The sequence below is a fragment of the Crocodylus siamensis genome, chromosome 3, assembly GCF_052110815.1.
Source record: "Crocodylus siamensis isolate JL-2025a chromosome 3, ASM5211081v1, whole genome shotgun sequence".
NCBI lineage: Eukaryota > Metazoa > Chordata > Crocodylia > Crocodylidae > Crocodylus > Crocodylus siamensis.
In genome coordinates, this window is record NC_143397.1 from 253990380 (window position 1) to 254007649 (window position 17270).

General features: G+C 47.6%; 1 protein-coding gene across 1 annotated transcript in view; it reads left to right on the top strand.

Annotated features, from left to right (window-relative positions):
* Positions 1-17270, top strand: part of DENND3 (DENN domain containing 3) — a 74387-nt gene that overhangs the window by 35152 nt on the left and 21965 nt on the right. Inside the window, exons 8-13 of the mRNA XM_090040724.1 lie at positions 848-969; positions 2179-2334; positions 7319-7415; positions 10782-10885; positions 13043-13224; positions 13901-14422. Coding sequence (XP_089896850.1) covers positions 848-969; positions 2179-2334; positions 7319-7415; positions 10782-10885; positions 13043-13224; positions 13901-14422 — 1183 coding nt within the window. The remainder of the gene's footprint in view (positions 1-847; positions 970-2178; positions 2335-7318; positions 7416-10781; positions 10886-13042; positions 13225-13900; positions 14423-17270) is intronic.

A 17270-nucleotide genomic window follows, 5' to 3' on the forward strand; every position in this document is an offset into this window, starting at 1 on the left:
GGATTCCCAAAACATGGGACAAATGTAGCTTATAAGCCCCTTTTCATGTGGCCCGCCACCCAGGACTGTCCCTTTTGAAATGGGTTTTCAGGGGCAAAACTTTGGGAACCCATGGCCTACATGATATGGCAGGGGCAGGCAATTATTTTGGGTGAAGGGCTGCTTACTGAGTTTTGGCAACCATTGAGGGCTGTATGACAGGCAGCCCAGGGCAGATTAATATTAATTTTCTAAAATTTTTCGGGGCCCTGGGGGCCAGATAGAATGGCTTGGCAGGCTGCATCTGGCCTGTGGGCCACACTTTGCCCACCCCTGTGATATGGGGTGGTATATCACAAGTACAATTTAAAGAAATTACTGTTACATTTCTGTGGTTTCTAAAGAGTTTTTTTTAGATGGGTTATAATTTGAATGGTGTAGATTTTGCAAATAGATGTCAATGCAGAACTTCACATCTCTCTGAAATTAAGGTCTTCATTAAACTGTGTTTTCAAATTATTACCATACTAGGTTTATTTCTCCAGAGAGTATAAATCTGTAGTCTTAGGAGACAAAAAAAAAAAAAAAAGGTACTTATTTTATATGCTTACATTCATGCACGAAGATTTATAGAATTGACTTCAATTAATATTAGCTGGAGAGAGTATTAGATCTCCAAATCTTTGTATTTTAATCCTAATATGTTAACTTGAGACTTCATTTGCATTCAAACTGAGTATTTAGTTGTCCAAAATTTCCAGTGGGCCAAGTTTAAAATGGGTAATTATATATGCTAGAATAATTCTAGCTGGAGCAATGTTTGTTCAACATTTATTTATATTTAATCATGATTTTTTTTTTCTTAAAGGAAGCTGAAGATTTAATTCTAATAAACATTAATAATGGCGATATTACATCTTCGAAATTGTCTGAGAGAGAGACTGAAATTCCAGATGTCCCTCTAGAAGCAGCAGAAATTTTTGTAAAAAGGTAAAAAAACCAAACCAAACAAACAGTGAAATCTATGAAATTGTGTATGAAACAAAAAAAAACCAATTTGAGTTCTTTTTGTAGTAGCATAAGTTGCACGGAAATCTCTTTGGCTAAGATTTTGGTTATTTCCCATAAAATGAGACAGAAGTGTACTGATACATTTGTCCCATTTTGTATCAGTATCAATACAAGGAAAATTGACATAATTGGCTTTTTGGGGCTTATGTGGCTGATTAATGTCCCTGATAAATGCCTTGTGCATGTGCACAGCCACAGCGCAGCACATTGCTGATGGAGCAAGCCAGCAGCATAGAGAGCAGCCTCCAGCTGGTAAGTCTGTTGTGGGGGAAGGCGGGGGGTGGGGTGGGGGAGTGGGGCAGATGCTGGTGCTGCCCAGCCAGGGCGGAGCATGGGATAGAGCCATGGCTCACTTGGAGTGTGCTGGGAGTGACTCCTGCTGCTATGTGCGCCCCAGGAGGGCATGCAGGGTGCGTGCCTCGATCTGTGGGCTGGGCAAGGGTGGGCTGCTGCTGCAGGCTGGGACTGGCACCTGGCTTTTCCTGGCAGGGAGAGCTAGGCTGGAAGAGCCCTGGCCCTAGCCTGCAGCGGCAGCCTGCCCTCACCCCATGCACAGATCCAGGAACATGCTCCCCATGCCCTTCTAGGGTGTGCATAGCAGCGAGCGCCACTCCCGATGCCCCCACCGATGAGCCGTGGCTCTGTGCTGGGCAGTGCCTGCCCCTGCCCCAGCCCCACTCCCTCCCCCACCGTGGGAGCCTCAGTCTGCCCCCTCTCTCTTCTTTTGCCTCGCCCATTTCTCCACAACAGACTTACCAGCCAGACGCTGCTGGGCTGCATATTGGCAATTGGATTGGTATCAGCTGATATGGCTCCTTAAAAATTGGCCATCGGCATTGGCCCAAAAAATCTCTATTGGTGCACCCCTAAATTGAAACACCAGGCCAGGAAAGACCCAGTGGCCTCAGAAGTTCTAATATTTTCTGGGAGTTTCCTTCTAATTCCTTTCTTTTATGCATGAATGTGACACCTTTTCTGATTATTTATGAAATTTTGAAGAAGTCTTCTTGCCTTTGTCGACACTTGCTATGTCTTTAGTTGAAAGTAAGATAAGATTCAAGTTACTTTTTATTTTAAAAGTCACAATCTTCCCCTTTCTCTGCTGCCCCCCCCCCAATCCCACCTTAGGGTACAGAGCCTTCAATTGCATTATGATCTAGAACTCTGCCACCTAACCTCCGGTATAAACCTCAGTGAACTACAAATGCGTAGAAGGGCTTGGCAGCAAAAGCTGAATACCGAAGTTCAGCAGATCACTCTACAGTTAATTTTTAACATCTTCAGGTAAGTGATGATATATGGCATAAATCTCTATTGTGAGTTAAGAGCTATACCTCCAGTAACAGTGGAAATACAGCAAAAGCTTTGTTAGCTGGCACCCATGGGGGATGCTGGATGACAAAATGTTGGTTACCTGAGAGGTCCGAACAGGCATCTTTGCCTGTTTGGGCTGCTGCGTCCAGAGCGTCGCCACCCCTCCCGTGGGCCCTGAGGGACAGGGAGCCAGGCCCCGTGCAGGCTGCTATGCCCCAGGCCATGAGGGCCGGCAGGGCAGGCTGCTTTGCCCCAGGCAGTGGGGTCTCAGCGAAACAGGAAGTGCCATGTGGGCATTTTTTGGTTTCACTTTTACCTTACAAGCCAGCGTGCCTGTCAATAGAACATTCCAGCTTGTAAGGTGCCAGATAATGCAACTTTTACTGTACTTTTACTCTTACAGATATAACAAGTCTCTAGTTTTAGTGAAGGAACATAACAGTTAACTTGTGCTCTCTTAGAACAGTGGCTAGAGTTTGTCAGCATCTAACATATCGGGAAATAGCTTCATTGTAAGATACTCCAGATAAGGGTTATCAAAGATGCAGCCCATGGAGCCCCAGTGCCTAGCCGCTGGTGCTGTACCAGCTTCCAAATAGACCCAGTGGGGTGCACACTGCACCAGCCCTGTGCACAGTGTAGGGGTGATATGCTTACTCCAGGTTTTGTGCCGTGCACAGTGCCCTTTCCGGCCAGTCTGTAACGGATTGATCAATTTGTGGTGGCCAGTCCCCTCCAACTGGTCTTGGATATGTACTATATGTAGTGCCCACTCTAGCCAGTCCACAAGCCACAGAAGGAGCAGACATTGTATTTGGGGCAGTCCCAGACCAGATGCTGTATGTGCCATATGTAGCACAGCTCTGAGTGGGTAGGTACTGCATCTAAAATAGCAGGGGGGGGTCAGCATCTGCAGGGCTACTCTTCCCTGTGGATAAGCCCCACACCACTCACCCGTCTTTTAGGGGAAGATGAATTTGACATCCCTACCTTAGATAAGTACTCCAAATAATTTGTTGCATTCTGAGAAAAACCCCCCTGCCTTCTCATACTAAAAAAGCAAGATGAGAGAGGTGCAGTCTGAATGTTACAGATTTGCTGGGGGAGGGAGGAGTCTTGGGGGAGGAGTTAGGCTGTGGTCTTGTTTTTTGTTTTGTTTTGGTTTTTTTAAAGCTAGAAGCCTGTCTACAATTCTGGCCATATGATCGTCAGAATGGAGAACTTGTATAATGAGAGGAAGCTAAAAGGGTTCGGCTTGCTTAGACCAGCAGAATACAGCTTCTCTCTTTAAATACTGTTGGGGAACAGGGCCCCAAGGTCACGGTGGGCCGAGCGGTTTGGATCGAACAGGTGGGATTAGCGGCGAGGAGTCTGAGCGGTACGGGACTCGCGCGGTTTCAAACAAGTGGATTTTATTTACTTACGCTTCTGGAGCGTAGGCAGAAGGCTTGCTTGTTCAGTTACAGTATTAACAAACGTACGGACGACAAAGGAGTCTGTTGGTCCACGGGGTTCCCGAGCCGAGCCCTTGCTTTCTAGCTCGGAGGCTAGGTGCGGCTGCCCGACTCGATCCCAGGACTGGTCAACAGCTCATGAATGGGAAACGAACAACGAACTGTAACACGACGAGATGAGATGAACGGAATCCAGCGTGGACGAAAAGAGGTAGTCGGTGGTGATGCCAAGGTCGGTGCCGAAGGGTATAACAGTGCCGTAACCGGTGGTCGAAACGCAGGTCGGGTCAGTCAGGATCGTGGTCAGTGTCGATGCCAAAGATCAGTTTGGTAGCCAGAGAATCAATACAAAGACAAAGTCGAGATGCGAAACCGCAGCGGTGAGGAGACCAGTGGGCCTCAAAGTCCTCCTGAGGAGCAGTCCCTGTCAAGACGGCCTCTGCTCTCAGGACAGATCGCTCTCCCCGTGAGACGATTTCTGCCAAGGCAGTCTCTGCTCTAGGGTCGAGTGTGGTCTCCCCTGTCACGCCGGTCTCTCTTTGGGCGGGGTCTCACAAGCCTTAAATATAATTTAGGTGGCCAATCAGGTTGCTTTGTTCATAGAAATTTCTAGTCGGATGATATCATATAGTTGACAGAACTGAGCATGCGCGTTGTTACAAACTAGGTCAGGTTTGATTGACAAGCCCTAAGGTTGCGCAGGGGGCGCATGCTGGGCAGGCTGGTGATTTTTCCACTGGCACTGGCTCCGCTTGTCTGCGCATGTTCAGACTTAGCCCTGTGTTACCCAGCATACGCTCAGAATTTGGTCCGGACAAATACATCATGGGAAGTAAAAGTTAAGGAGAGAGAAGAGCTACTGAAGGTAAAGGGCAGTGTTTGTACAAGAACAAACAAACGGGTAAAAGCTGTCCAGGGTTAAATGTAGATTGAAAGTTGAGGTGAGCTTTTTAGCCATTAGGAGAATAAGATTTTGGAACAACTTTTTAGTAAGAATGGTTGGAGCATATATCTAGAGGTGCACCGGATATATCAGTTGCCTATTGGATAGGCACTGATAAAAGGGAAATTTTACATTCTTGACTGTCAGCTTTTTTTAGGCTTTTGTAGCAGATAATGTTTCTGGTACTTTTATGCCTTCTGGCCGGCGCCCCCATCTGCCTGGGTTTCCTCTTGCCTGCAGGGCCAGGGCTCCTGGACGCCTGAGTTCAGATCGGTACCAGCCAATATGGCTGGTTAATCTGCTGTTGGTATCAGCCAAGAAAATCTTTATCAGTGTACCCCTACAAGCAACCAAATTTTTAAGAGGAAGCTTGATAAATTTTAAGATTAGGTTTATACGAGATGTTTGTGTTTGATAGCAGGCACCTGGACTTAATGACCAGGTGTCTTTTCCAGGCAGATGTTCCTAAATAATAGCATTAATGGTCATATCATTTCCTTGCAGGCTCACAGATTGCAAGGCACAAAAATAAGCTTAGGGGACCTTGGCCAATGGATCCTGCGCAGCAATGAAAATGTGTGGTTTCTGAGAGAGGCAGGCTGCTTAGAACTGGGCAGCTGCACACATGCGGTGTGATGTAGAGCTCAGTCTTTGCAGCCCATTGACACCATTGCTGCTATGTCATGGAGTCTGTCCCCACATGTGGTAACATTTTAAAACAAAAGAGGAACTGAAGTGAACTGTTCAAATGCTGTTCTCTGTAGTTATAGATAGCACTGGCCATAAGATAAAGTTCATGTTAAAGAACTTCATGTTTCATTTAGCATCTTGGTGGTGGGTGAAAGAACGCTTGCAGTTTTGGCTTGGGTTCAGTAGAGTTTCAAAATCTTTGCCCCTGAAACCTGTTGTAGTCTGCCTTTCAAACTTGGGAAGACGTACCATTTAGTTCCACCAAAGTTACCCTTGTTAACACAAGGTTGTAGGTTTGAACAGAAACAAATTATTTTAGTTGCAGTAAAACGTACTAGTCAAGCTCTGGTTATCTGATTTTCTTGGACCACAGCCACATTCCTTTCTTCTCTGGCAGTGACCCAGTTGCTCTCCTGCTTCTGAGAACTTAACGCTGTACATTAATAGTCTCCCTCGCCTAATCAGAGTATTTCACTGTAACTCTCCATTCAGTTGGGAGGCCCATGGATTTGTACATGTCTGAGGGTGTCAGAGTACCTCTTGAGTCCAGCAAGAAGGTAGAGGTGTTTGTGCCTTGTGCTGAGCCTGAACATCAAGTGTTAACTTTCATCCATTGTGTGTGTATGCATATGTGTATGGTGTGTGTGTGTGTGTGTGTGTATACAGACAGTGGCTCCATAATATATATCTGTTTTCTTAATGCACAGTGAATGAAAGTCGCACTTGATATTCAGGGTTAGCACAAGGCCTTTATGTTATATTAGAGTTTACATGGTATTCATAGATTTCATAGACAGTAGGGCTGGAAGGGACCCCGGAGGATCATCGAGTCCAGCCCCCTGCCCCAGGGGCAGGAAGTCAGCTGGGGTCATAGGATCCCAGCAAGGTAAACATCCAAATGTCTCTTGAAGGCATTCAAAGTAGGTAGGGAATAAGGGCTTAAGTAGGATATAAATGTTGGCCTTGTGCAGGCCCAGTACATGGCCGTGAAATTCCCCCAGCTTGCTGTTCCGAATTGATTCACTGAACTGTTCATCTCTTTCCTTCAAATCCCTCCTTAAAAATGACTTTGGTAATCACCATGAAGCAGTAATGAGTGTAAAAACAAAAGAAAGACTTTATTTTACTCACCAAAGTATGCATATGTCTATGATAAATAATCTTGTATTTTTTACCAGCAGCTGTTGGTTCCAGGTATAACCCTCTGGCAATTTTCTGCTTGTTTCTAAAGCAGCTTGCTTTTTGCACCCTCTCTGGAGCACGTCACCCCTGGTTTTCAGGGACCAGGATGATTCTTCTGCTTCCTTTTGTAACCATGCATATACTTAATATACATCTGTTCTTTAACCATTTACTTCTCCTTTGGTTAATGTGGTTAGCAGTAAATGTAGTTTCTGAATGTATTGGAAGGTGCTAGATAATTTGTACTGCTTTGTAGCACCCAGATGCAATGTGGTGGGGAGGGAAATAAAGCTCTGACCCTGCTGTCAGAATTTCTTAGGCAGTTTCTTGTGTCTGGAGAGTGCCCTGAAGTGGGGTTCTGTGCAGGTGCAAAAATCTACCTGTGGAGATTGGGATGAAAAAATCATGGCACAAATAAAGAGATGGTTCTGCATGGGAGCTCAGCAGGGAGGAAAAACTGAACGTTTATCCCCTGCCTTTTATTGATGAAAATGGTCAGTGGTTGTAGGTGGCCTGCCTGAGTCCTGGTTACAAAATTCTGCAGTAATTTTCTTTGATTCAGTAGCCAAGAAGTGTTGAATTTGCCTTCTGACATTACGCTGTGCATGTATTAGAACAAATGGGTCAGTATAAAGTGCATTTCTCTTAGAAATCTCCAGACTTCTAATACGCTGTTTATTAACAGGGAGGTAAAAGACCATCTAAATTATGAACATAGAGTGTTCAATAGTGAAGAGTTTCTGAAAACAAGAGCCCCAGGGGATCAGCCATTTTACAAAAAGGTAAATTCAGCTTTAGGCATACTCCAGTCTTTTGTTGGTTTATTTTATTCTTATTGCAAAAACTTTAACTAAAACTGTAGAAATTTTGGACTAATTGTTTTGAACTTTTAAAAAACTTTATTCATGAATCCAACTTATCAAATAATAGATTTAACATTTGAAAAATGCACCTAATCCACCGAAATTATACATAAAGATGGATAGGTGTCTTCCATCAACAGTGGTCCTTTCACCCAGGTCAATATTCATAGGAGTCTTGTGTTCTTTTCCTCCCTCTAATTCTATCTTTGGTTCAGTTCTGAACTTCTAGCACTTGCAACAAGATGACTAGATTTTTATTTAATTAAAAAAATCTGTAGGCATGGTGATGGCATTCTTGCCCTCCAAAATTTTTGTTACCCAATTCCAGAACAAATTCAATTTATTCCTGAAGGGTGAGTTCCCCACAAGCAGCTGGCCAACACCATGTTTATGCTCTAAGGTGTGAGCCAACCTCTAATTACTTGCAAATTGGGAAGATGCTAAATAAAAAGCAAACAAACCCCAAAACACCCAAAATGAAACAAAACTAATGATATGTTTTGATTTTAAGTCAATCAAATTGGATTGCCATACTGAAAAGTGAGTAGCAGTGTTTTGCATTAAGTAAGAGTAAAAATTAAAAGGGTGAATTAGATCAGCTGTTGCTACCAGTTAGCAAAATACATACAATTTCCAGCATAGCATGCCATCTAGTGGGGAAATTAAAGTTACAAATGGATTTTAAGTCAAACACTCAGAAGAACTGATTATGTGAAATTTCTTGAGGGCATATAAAGATGCATGTTGAATTGGAACATACTGGTGATTAGCTATGTTTTTTTGGCAGAATTTCCTACATATAATTTTTTTTTCTCTAATGCACATTATAATGAATTCACTGATATTCTGTTGGTATTACTCATAAGTATTAGTTTTTATCTTTTTCTGGTTAAAATGGGATAAGATTATATAGGGTGTATAATGACACCAATTGTATAAAACGGGTGGGCAAAATACAGCCCATGGGCTGGATCTGGCCCACCAGGTGACTGGATACAGCTTGTGGCTGCCCCCATGGCACTCCACATGGGGCCATGCCCTGCCTGATTGTGCTGGGGGAGCCTGCACCAGGCTCCCACTGGTACCTGCAGGCCCTGGCCCTGGAGAATGAGCTCCTGCTGGAGGTGGGGGGTGCAGAGCGGCACCTAACTAACTGCAGCCACTTTGGGAACAGCCCTCCAGAATCTGCTCCTGCCCCTGCTGCACTGTGCCTTGCCGTGCCATATTACACCATTTCAGGTAAGTGGGTGAGCAGCTTCAGCCTTTCTGGGAGCTGGAGCTGAAGCCCTGCGTGCTCCATAGATTCATAGGTTGTAGAGTAGGAAGGGACCCCGAAGGATCATTGTGTCCGACCCCCTGCCCCAGGCAGGAAAAGGACTGAGGTCAGACGACCCCAGTCAGGTGCCTATCTAGCCTCCTCTTGAAGACCTCCAAGTTAGGTGACAGCACCACCTCTCTTGGCAGCCCGTTCCAGATTCTGGCCACCCTTACTGTGAAGAATTTCTTCCTAATGTCTAACCTGAATCTACTCTCCACTAGTTTGCACCCATTATTCCTAGTTACTCCTAGGAGTGCTTTGGTAAATAGCGCATCTCTAACTCTCTTGTCCTCCCTTGATAAACTGATAGGCTGCTACAAGGCCTCCCTTCAGATGTCTCTTGTGGAGGCTGAAGGGATCCAAATCCCTCAACCTCCCCTTGTAGGGTTTTGTACGGAGGCCACTAATCATACGAGTGCCCTCCTCTGAACCCTCTCCAGGTTCTCTGCATCCCTCTTGAAGTGCGGCGCCCAGAACTGGACACAGTACTCCAGCTGTGGCCTGACTAGCGCCACGTAGAGGCGGAGCATCACCTCCCTCGATCTGTTGGTCATGCATCTACTCATGCACAACAAGGTGTGATTGGCTTTGTTGATGGCTTTGTTACACTGTCAGCTTATGTTCATCTTGAAGTCAGCTATGACTCTGAGATCCCTCTCAGCCACTGAGCTGCTGAGGAGGTCACCCCCCAACCTGTAGGTGTGCTGGGGGTTCCTCCTCCTCGGGTGGAGTACCTTGCATTTGTCTTTGTTGAATTGCATCCTGTTTCGTTCTGCCCATTGATCCAACCTGTCCCGATCGGCCTGAATCTGCTCCCTGCCCTCTGGTGTGTTAACTTTGCCCCATAACATGGTGTCATCTGTGAACTTGGACAGGGTGCTCTCCACACCCTCGTCCAAATTGCTGATGAAGGTATTAAATGACATTGGTCCAAGGACTGACCTCTGTGGGACACCACTGTCCACCTCTTTCCAGGTTGAAAATGACCCATCCCATCTACCACCACTCTCTGGATGCAGTCCCTAAGCCAGTTTGCCACACACCTAACTGTAAACGTCCACTCCACAGCCTGCTAGCTTCTTTATGAGAATAGGATGCGAAACAGTATCGAAGGCCTTCTTAAAGTCCAAGTAGCTGACATCTGCCTCAGCTCCAGTGTCAAGGCAGTAGCTCCTTGGGCAGAAGCAGCTTCCAGCAGGCTGTCCCCAGGGTGGCAACAGCCAGCTGGGTGCTGCTCTGTACCCCACACCACCAGCACCAACTTTTTCTCTTGCTCCTGCTGCCCTGTACTGTGCCACTCCCAGCAGGCACGTGGGGCTCTGGGTCCAGATCCTGGAACTGGAGATGGGGGTGCAGAGCAGCCCTCAGCTGGGCTGTGGGCGCCGGTGAGACCATGGCACAGGTTGCCCCAGTGCAAGCGGGTGGAGCTCGTCCCCATACAGAGTGTTGCAGAGGAAGTGCGGATTGCACCACCCAGGGCAGCTGTCCGCCCCACAGCAGGCTCCTGGGACCTAGCACCCAGGCAGTCCCCCTCCCTCCACACACACATACACGTGTCCATCCATCTTCCCTGCAACACACACTACGCACACCCCAGAGGGCAGGGTCATGTGATCCCAGCCCCTCCCACTCCACTTCTGATCACTGTTTCTGTTCGCCCACAGCTCCATAGGGAGTTTTGGTGAGTTGTTGCAGGGCTAGGGCTGTGGTGAGGGTGCTGACCCAGCCCATGACAGCCAATCAGAACTCCCCATGTGGCTCTCAGGCCCACATAATTGTCCACTACTGGTGTATAATGATACAATTTATTAAATTTTTCATTTGAGTTTCGTTACTGAGGTGCGCGCTCTTAACATTGTGTACATACAAGGTTTTACAACATAATTCCCTTGGGACAATGAAAATAAGTACTACTAAAACATGTATTGCTATGGTCAGCAATTGATTTTAGTTTACTTGTGTTGCAGGTGTTGGAGACGTACATGTTTCACTCTTTTCTTAAAGCACGTCTAAACAGAAGGATGGATGCCTTTGCTCGGCTTGAGCTGAGTACTCAGACTGAAGAAGATAGGTAAAATGCTCTTGTTAGAGGTTACTATGGATTTGATTCTTTCATTGAAATCCATGGCAAAAACCACTTTGATTTTTGGTGATTTATAGAATCAGTTCAAATATGAATTCTAATCTAAAAGCCGTGGTCTGTCTGTCCATAACGCTTTATTCGCACTCTGATTGGCTGACAGAAACAACTAATCGGAGTGCGAATACAGTGTTCGGACAGGAGGTGGCAGAGCACTGCCATGATGGTGGGGACACGGGATGGAGCGGGGAGTGGGGAGCTGCCCTGATCTCTGGAGGCAGCGGCAATGGAGCAGACAGAAGTGGGGGGAGGAAGGGGCGTGGTCAGCAGACCCCCCCCCCCTTGCTCCTTGGAGGTGGCGGCAGCAGTGCAGGAGGGGAGCATCGCCCTTCCCCCCTCTCCCGCTCCCTGCAGATGGTGAATACAGAATATGCTGCTCCCTGACGTGGGGGTGGTGGGGAGAAGCTGGTGCGCCATGGTGGCGGGGGGAGCGGCAGACCTGGGCCGATGCAGGGGGGTGGCGGGATAACAGAAGTGGGCCTGGTCCTGAAACAGAGGCTGGGAGGGTTGGGGGGGCGCACCAGGCCCGGTCAAGCCCCAAATCGGTGGCGGGGGTGGTGGAGGGCAGACCTAGTACTTGCCCCACAACAGCGGTTGGAGGGGGAGGGGGCATGCTGGGCCTGGTCTGGCCCCAAAGCAGAAGGTATGGCGAGGGGCACATCAGGCCCAGCCCAGCCTGGAAATGGCACTGGAGAGGTTGGGGGAGGGGCTGGCACAGAAACCATGGTGGGGAGGGTAGGTGTCCAGGCCTGGCCCCGCAGCACAGTGTGGGGGGAATAGGGGGAGTGGGCCCAGCCCCAAAAGTTGTGGGGAGCTGGAAGCAGGCCCCTGTCCCCGTCCGCACCCCCTGCCTGTTATTGTTGCTAGGCAGTTGGCTAGTATTGCATCAATATCACTCATCATGGTGCCCTGTGACCAGTGGGGTCCCTCAAGGCTCTGTCCTGGGACCCATACTGTTCAACATCTTCATTAACGATGTGGACATTGGAGTCAGGAGTGGACTGGCCAAGTTCGCCGATGACACCAAACTTTGGGGCAAAGCATCCACGCCAGAAGATAGGCGGGTGATCCAGGCTGACCTGGACAAGCTCAGCAAATGGGCAGACGAGAACCTCATGGTGTTTAACACCGATAAATGTAAGGTTCTCCACCTTGGGAGGAAAAACCTGCAGCATCCTTATAGGCTCGGCAGTGCTACGTTGGTTAGCACTACAGAAGAAAGAGACTTGGGGGTCATCATTGACCACAAGATGAACATGAGCCTGCAATGCGATGCTGCGGCTAGTAAAGTGACCAAAACGCTGGCGTGCATCCATAGATGTTTCTCGAGCAAATCCCGGGACGTCATTCTCCCCTTGTCCTCGGCCTTGGTGAGGCCGCAGCTGGAGTACTGCGTCCAGTTTTGGGCTCCACAATTCAAAAAGGATGTGGAGAAGCTTGAGAGAGTCCAGAGGAGAGCCACGCGCATGATCAGAGGTCAGGAAAACAGATCTTACGATGACAGGCTGAGAGCCATGGGACTCTTTAGCCTGGAAAAGCGCAGGCTCAGGGGTGATCTGATGGCCACCTATAAATTTATCGGGGGTGACCACCAGGATCTGGGGGAACGTCTGTTCACCAGAGCGCCCCAAGGGATGACGAGGTCGAACGGTCACAAACTCCTGCAAGACCGTTTGAGGCTGGACATAAGGAAGAATTTCTTTACTGTCCGAGCCCCCAAGGTCTGGAACAGTCTGCCAGCGGAGGTGGTTCAAGCACCTACACTGAACACCTTCAAGAGTAAATTGGATGCTTATCTTGCTGGGATCCTATGACCCCAGCTGACTTCCTGCCCTTTGGGCAGGGGGCTGGACTCGATCTCCCGAGGTCCCTTCCAGCCCTAATGTCTATGAAATCTATGAAATATGAAGCTTACTGCAGAAGAATAAGGTGTATTGGTTCAATTGTAAACTGACCATACTGTGGAGCAGTGTAAAATGATAGCTACTAGTGTGATATAAGCTAACACATAGTAATTTTATTATTGGTGTTTGTTATCTCCACTTACATTGATGTATTGTACAATACTTTGAAAATTCTTTTCTGCAGATTAAATTTGATGCTTGATAGCCCAAGAAGACCAACTATGGAGAAAATGGCTTCAAAACGATTTAATCCTCAGTACATGATTAGTAGACGTATGGTAATCAGCATGCCCAATCTGCAAGATATCAAGCCCCAGGGTAACCCTATTAAGAATTCCTCACTTCGAAGAGCAGAGACAGAGCGTGGTAAGGGGGAAAAAATTTACTTAATCTGTACCATATTGTGTGCACTGACATTATGGGCCAAATCCTTGGTGTCCTCGCAACATAAACACTGTGACAGTCATGAAGAGGTACCAAAAACTGTCCTGATGTAGCTACTTGCATTATTATTGAGCTTTGGGCCACTTTGGGCATGTCCCCAACTGTAGCATGCTTGTCGTTAAAACAGCTTGATACCCATTGTGAAGAGGTTGAATGTCCGTCTGTTCTTAGACCGGTGCTGTGAAGCTGTCTTCACTCAGTACCTGTGCCAACAGTTCCTTTCTTTCTTTGGGTCCAGTTCAGCACGGCCTTTGGGTATGTGCTAAGGTTACCTTTGCTTAGCAAAGCAAAGCCCACTGAAGCCACCATGTGCCTCAAGGGAAGCACATTTTATTAAAGTATCTTGCTAAACAGTGATGGGCTAATGGGAATATTATGGCAGCCAGAAAGGCATGGTTTAACATGTTATTTCTAATCACAGGCATAAATATTGCCTTGCCTGAAGTTCAGGCCACATGCAGGGGTAATCGGGATGTGATCTTGGGGGAGAACAGTTGGAGGGGGATTTGACTTGATTTATTTAAATACCGATTGTTTTGAATATAGTTGGACCTTTATTCACTTACACCTGGCACTGTACTATTCTATTCTTTTTCAGCCAGGAAGTTCTCACCTAAATCAGTTAGTATGTTCAGGATCCCAGAAGTTCATTTCCCTTTGGTGAGCCAGTGTGTCCACTCCTATTACACAGACTTTATCAACCACCTCAGCAGAACTATAAGCAACTTGCCACCTGATGATTCGGCATTGCTTGCAAGGTACTTCTACCTTCGGGGGCTCATTAGTTTGACAGAAGGAAAACTACTGAATGCACTTTCAGACTTCCAGAATCTCTATAAAACAGACATAAGGATTTTCCCTACTGATCTTGTGAGGAAAACGATAGAAATCTTGCCGCCTTCTGAACGTTCCCAAGCAGATCGCAAACCAGAGCTGAAGAGGTTGATCAGTCAAGTGACGGAAAAACAAAGAGAAATGACCAAAGTAGATGACCATGTGAAAAACTTTGAATTGCCAAAAACACACATGCAACTGGATGACTTTGTGAAGCGAATCCAGGAATCTGGGATTGTCAAAGATATTGAAACAATACATCGGCTATTTGATGCATTAACAGTCGGTAGGTAGAGAGTATGTTGTCTTAATGAATATCTGTTTTGTCATGTTTGAGGGGTGTTGGTTGTATCCATGGTGGTCTAAGGCAGTGGTCACCAACTGGTTGATCATGATCGACTGGTGGATGCTGGAGCCTCTTGAAGTCAATCCTGGGCTGCAGGGGCTGAGTATGCATGTGCATGCGCGCGTGTGCATGCCTCCTTCCTCCCTTCCCCCAACCCAGCAGGTCAGTCAGTGGGAGAGGGAAGGGGCGGAGGCAGTGGGACTTTGGGCACAAAGGTAGGCCTGCAGCAGCAGCTGCCTCCACTGTGCACAGATCGGGGGGGGGCACATCCCCTCCAAAATGGGGCAGTGCTGACAGCTGCAGCTAGGGAGTGGGGGCAGGCCCTACACAGGTGGGGCAGGGGACAGAGCTGCGAGTGGCTCATCTGTGGGGTGCGTGCCCCTAAACCTGCATGCAGGGCGGGCTGGGGACGGGGCAGCAGCACCAGACTCTTCCTGGCTGGGCTGCGCTCAGACTGGGTGGCTGCAGCAGCGGTGTTGGGAGGGGGGCAGTAGCTCCCACAACCCTTGCCCCCAGCGCTGCCATTGAGCAGAGTGCGGGCTAGGTCTGGCAGGAACAGTTTGGTGCAGCCTTCCCCACCCCCTGAGGACCTGGGGGCTGGTGGGTGCGGGTGGCTGCAGCTGTGGGCTGGAAGGCTGCGCCAGGCTGTTCTTGCCAGGCCTGGCCTGTGCTGCGGATAGCGGTGGCACTGGCAGTGGGGACGCCTTTCTCATAGTCCCACTCCCAGCACCGCAGCCACCTGGCTGGGAAGAGCTCGGTGCTGCCCTGGCCCCAGCCCACCCCACGCCGTGTGCAACTTTGGGGGCACATGCTGCTCTGTGCCATCCCATGCTGTGTGCTGCCCCGCTTCCCTGGATGAGCTGCTCGCAGCTCTGTTCCTCTCCTTGCCCCAGCTGTGCAGTGCCTGCCCCTCCCTCACTGCCATTGGGTGCAGATCAAGGCCCCACTGGTGAGGGAGGGAGTGGGGCTAGGGCTGGGGCCTTGATCTGCCCCGCTTCACTTTTATGAGACCAACTAATAGTTGGCAAAAATGTTTTTTGCATGCTTTTGGGTACAAACAGTTTGTACCCAAAAGCTTGGAAAGAACAAATTTTCCTCTGTTTAGTTAGTCTAATAAAGGATATCACATTTACCCAAAGAACCTTGTCTGCTTTGTCATGTATATTTTGGATTGTTAACTAATGCAAGCTCTCTGGTTTCAAGTTTCTGTTCTTGTTTTAATCAATGTTTCTCAGTCTGTAGGAAGTGTGTGTCCCCGGGGGTTGAGGGGGAGAGAGCATGCATGTGTATTGAACTTGCATGTGAATCTGTGCTGGGGAATTTTCATTCCCATTAAAATATTTGTAACTTTCATGAACACAAGACCTGTTACCACAGTCGATCAATTGCACTGTACTTAGGAGGACAATGATAACGCTGTAATGCATTTAATCCATAACTGAGCAAATTATTTAATGGAACTACTTATGCACTCAAACTTAGTATCATGCTAAGGTACTTTTTTAAATTGGGGGCCCTGGTGATGTACCCTCATGTTTTGATTGTGCAGTATAGCAGTTCTACAGAGTATATGAAGAGCCAGTTTATTTACAGTTTTACTGAGTTGGGATAATTGCAGAAAAACATGATTCCATGCAATATTCCTGGACCAGATGCAAGGTAGTGTCTATGGGAACAGCTGCAGGCCTCCCTGCATTGGCTGTAGAAGCATGTTTTGCATTCGTTTTTTGTACTAACCTTTATTCATCCAACAGTGTTCCAGTTTTAGGTTGTTTTAGATTACAGATAAAATCAGTGCAGTCCTATCTATAAGCCCCAGCGGAAAGTGTATCCTTATAAGTAAATAGTATGGCAAGTTTAGCAGTCTGTTCAAGACAGCCACTACCATTCAAATTCTGGACCTAAGTTCTCCGGAAAAGAGCATCAGAGATTTGTAAAAGAAAAGTTCAGGGTAATGTTTCCAAGCTGTAACATCTTTCCCTTCCATTTGAAATAGTCCACAACAAATTTGTTTTATGAAACTGCAGATTAGAAGTGATACTGGGAAATTTGTATGTAAAATTTAGGTCTGCAGATTAATGACTGCTGCTTGTAATTGCTGTTCTTATCCCCATTTTGGTAAGTGAATGGTTTCATAGTTTCTAGGGTCGGAAGGGACCTGAGTAGATCATCTAGTCTGATTTCCTGCCCCCCTGCCATGGCAGGAAATAATACTGGGGTCAAACGACCCCAGCAAGATGTTCATCCAACTTCCTCTTAAAAACCCCCAGGGTAGGAGCCAGCACCACTTCTCCTGGAAGTTGGTTCCGGATCCTAGCCGCCCTGACTGTGAAGTAGCGCCTCCTGATATCTAGCCTAAACCTGCCCTCTGCCAGCTTGTGACCATTATTCCTGGTCACTCCTGGCAGTGCATGGGGGAATAGTGATTCCCCCAATGCCTGCTGATCCCCCCAGACTAATTTATAACAGGCCACTAGATCCCCCCTCCTCCTTCTCTTCTGGAGGCTGAACAGGTTCAGGTCCTGTAGCCTCTCCTCACAGTGCCTTCCCTGCTGTCCCCTGATCATGCAAGTGGCCTCCTCTGGACCCTCTCGATGCTGTCGACATCCCTCTTGAAGTGCGGTGCCCAGAACTGGACGCAGTACTCCAGCTGCGGCCTGACCAGTACCGCATAGAGGGGGAGGATCACCTCTTTGGACCTGCCCGAGATGCATCTGTGGATGCATGACAAGGTACAGTTGGCCTTCCTGACCGCATCCCCACACTGCCGGCCCATGTTCATCTTGGA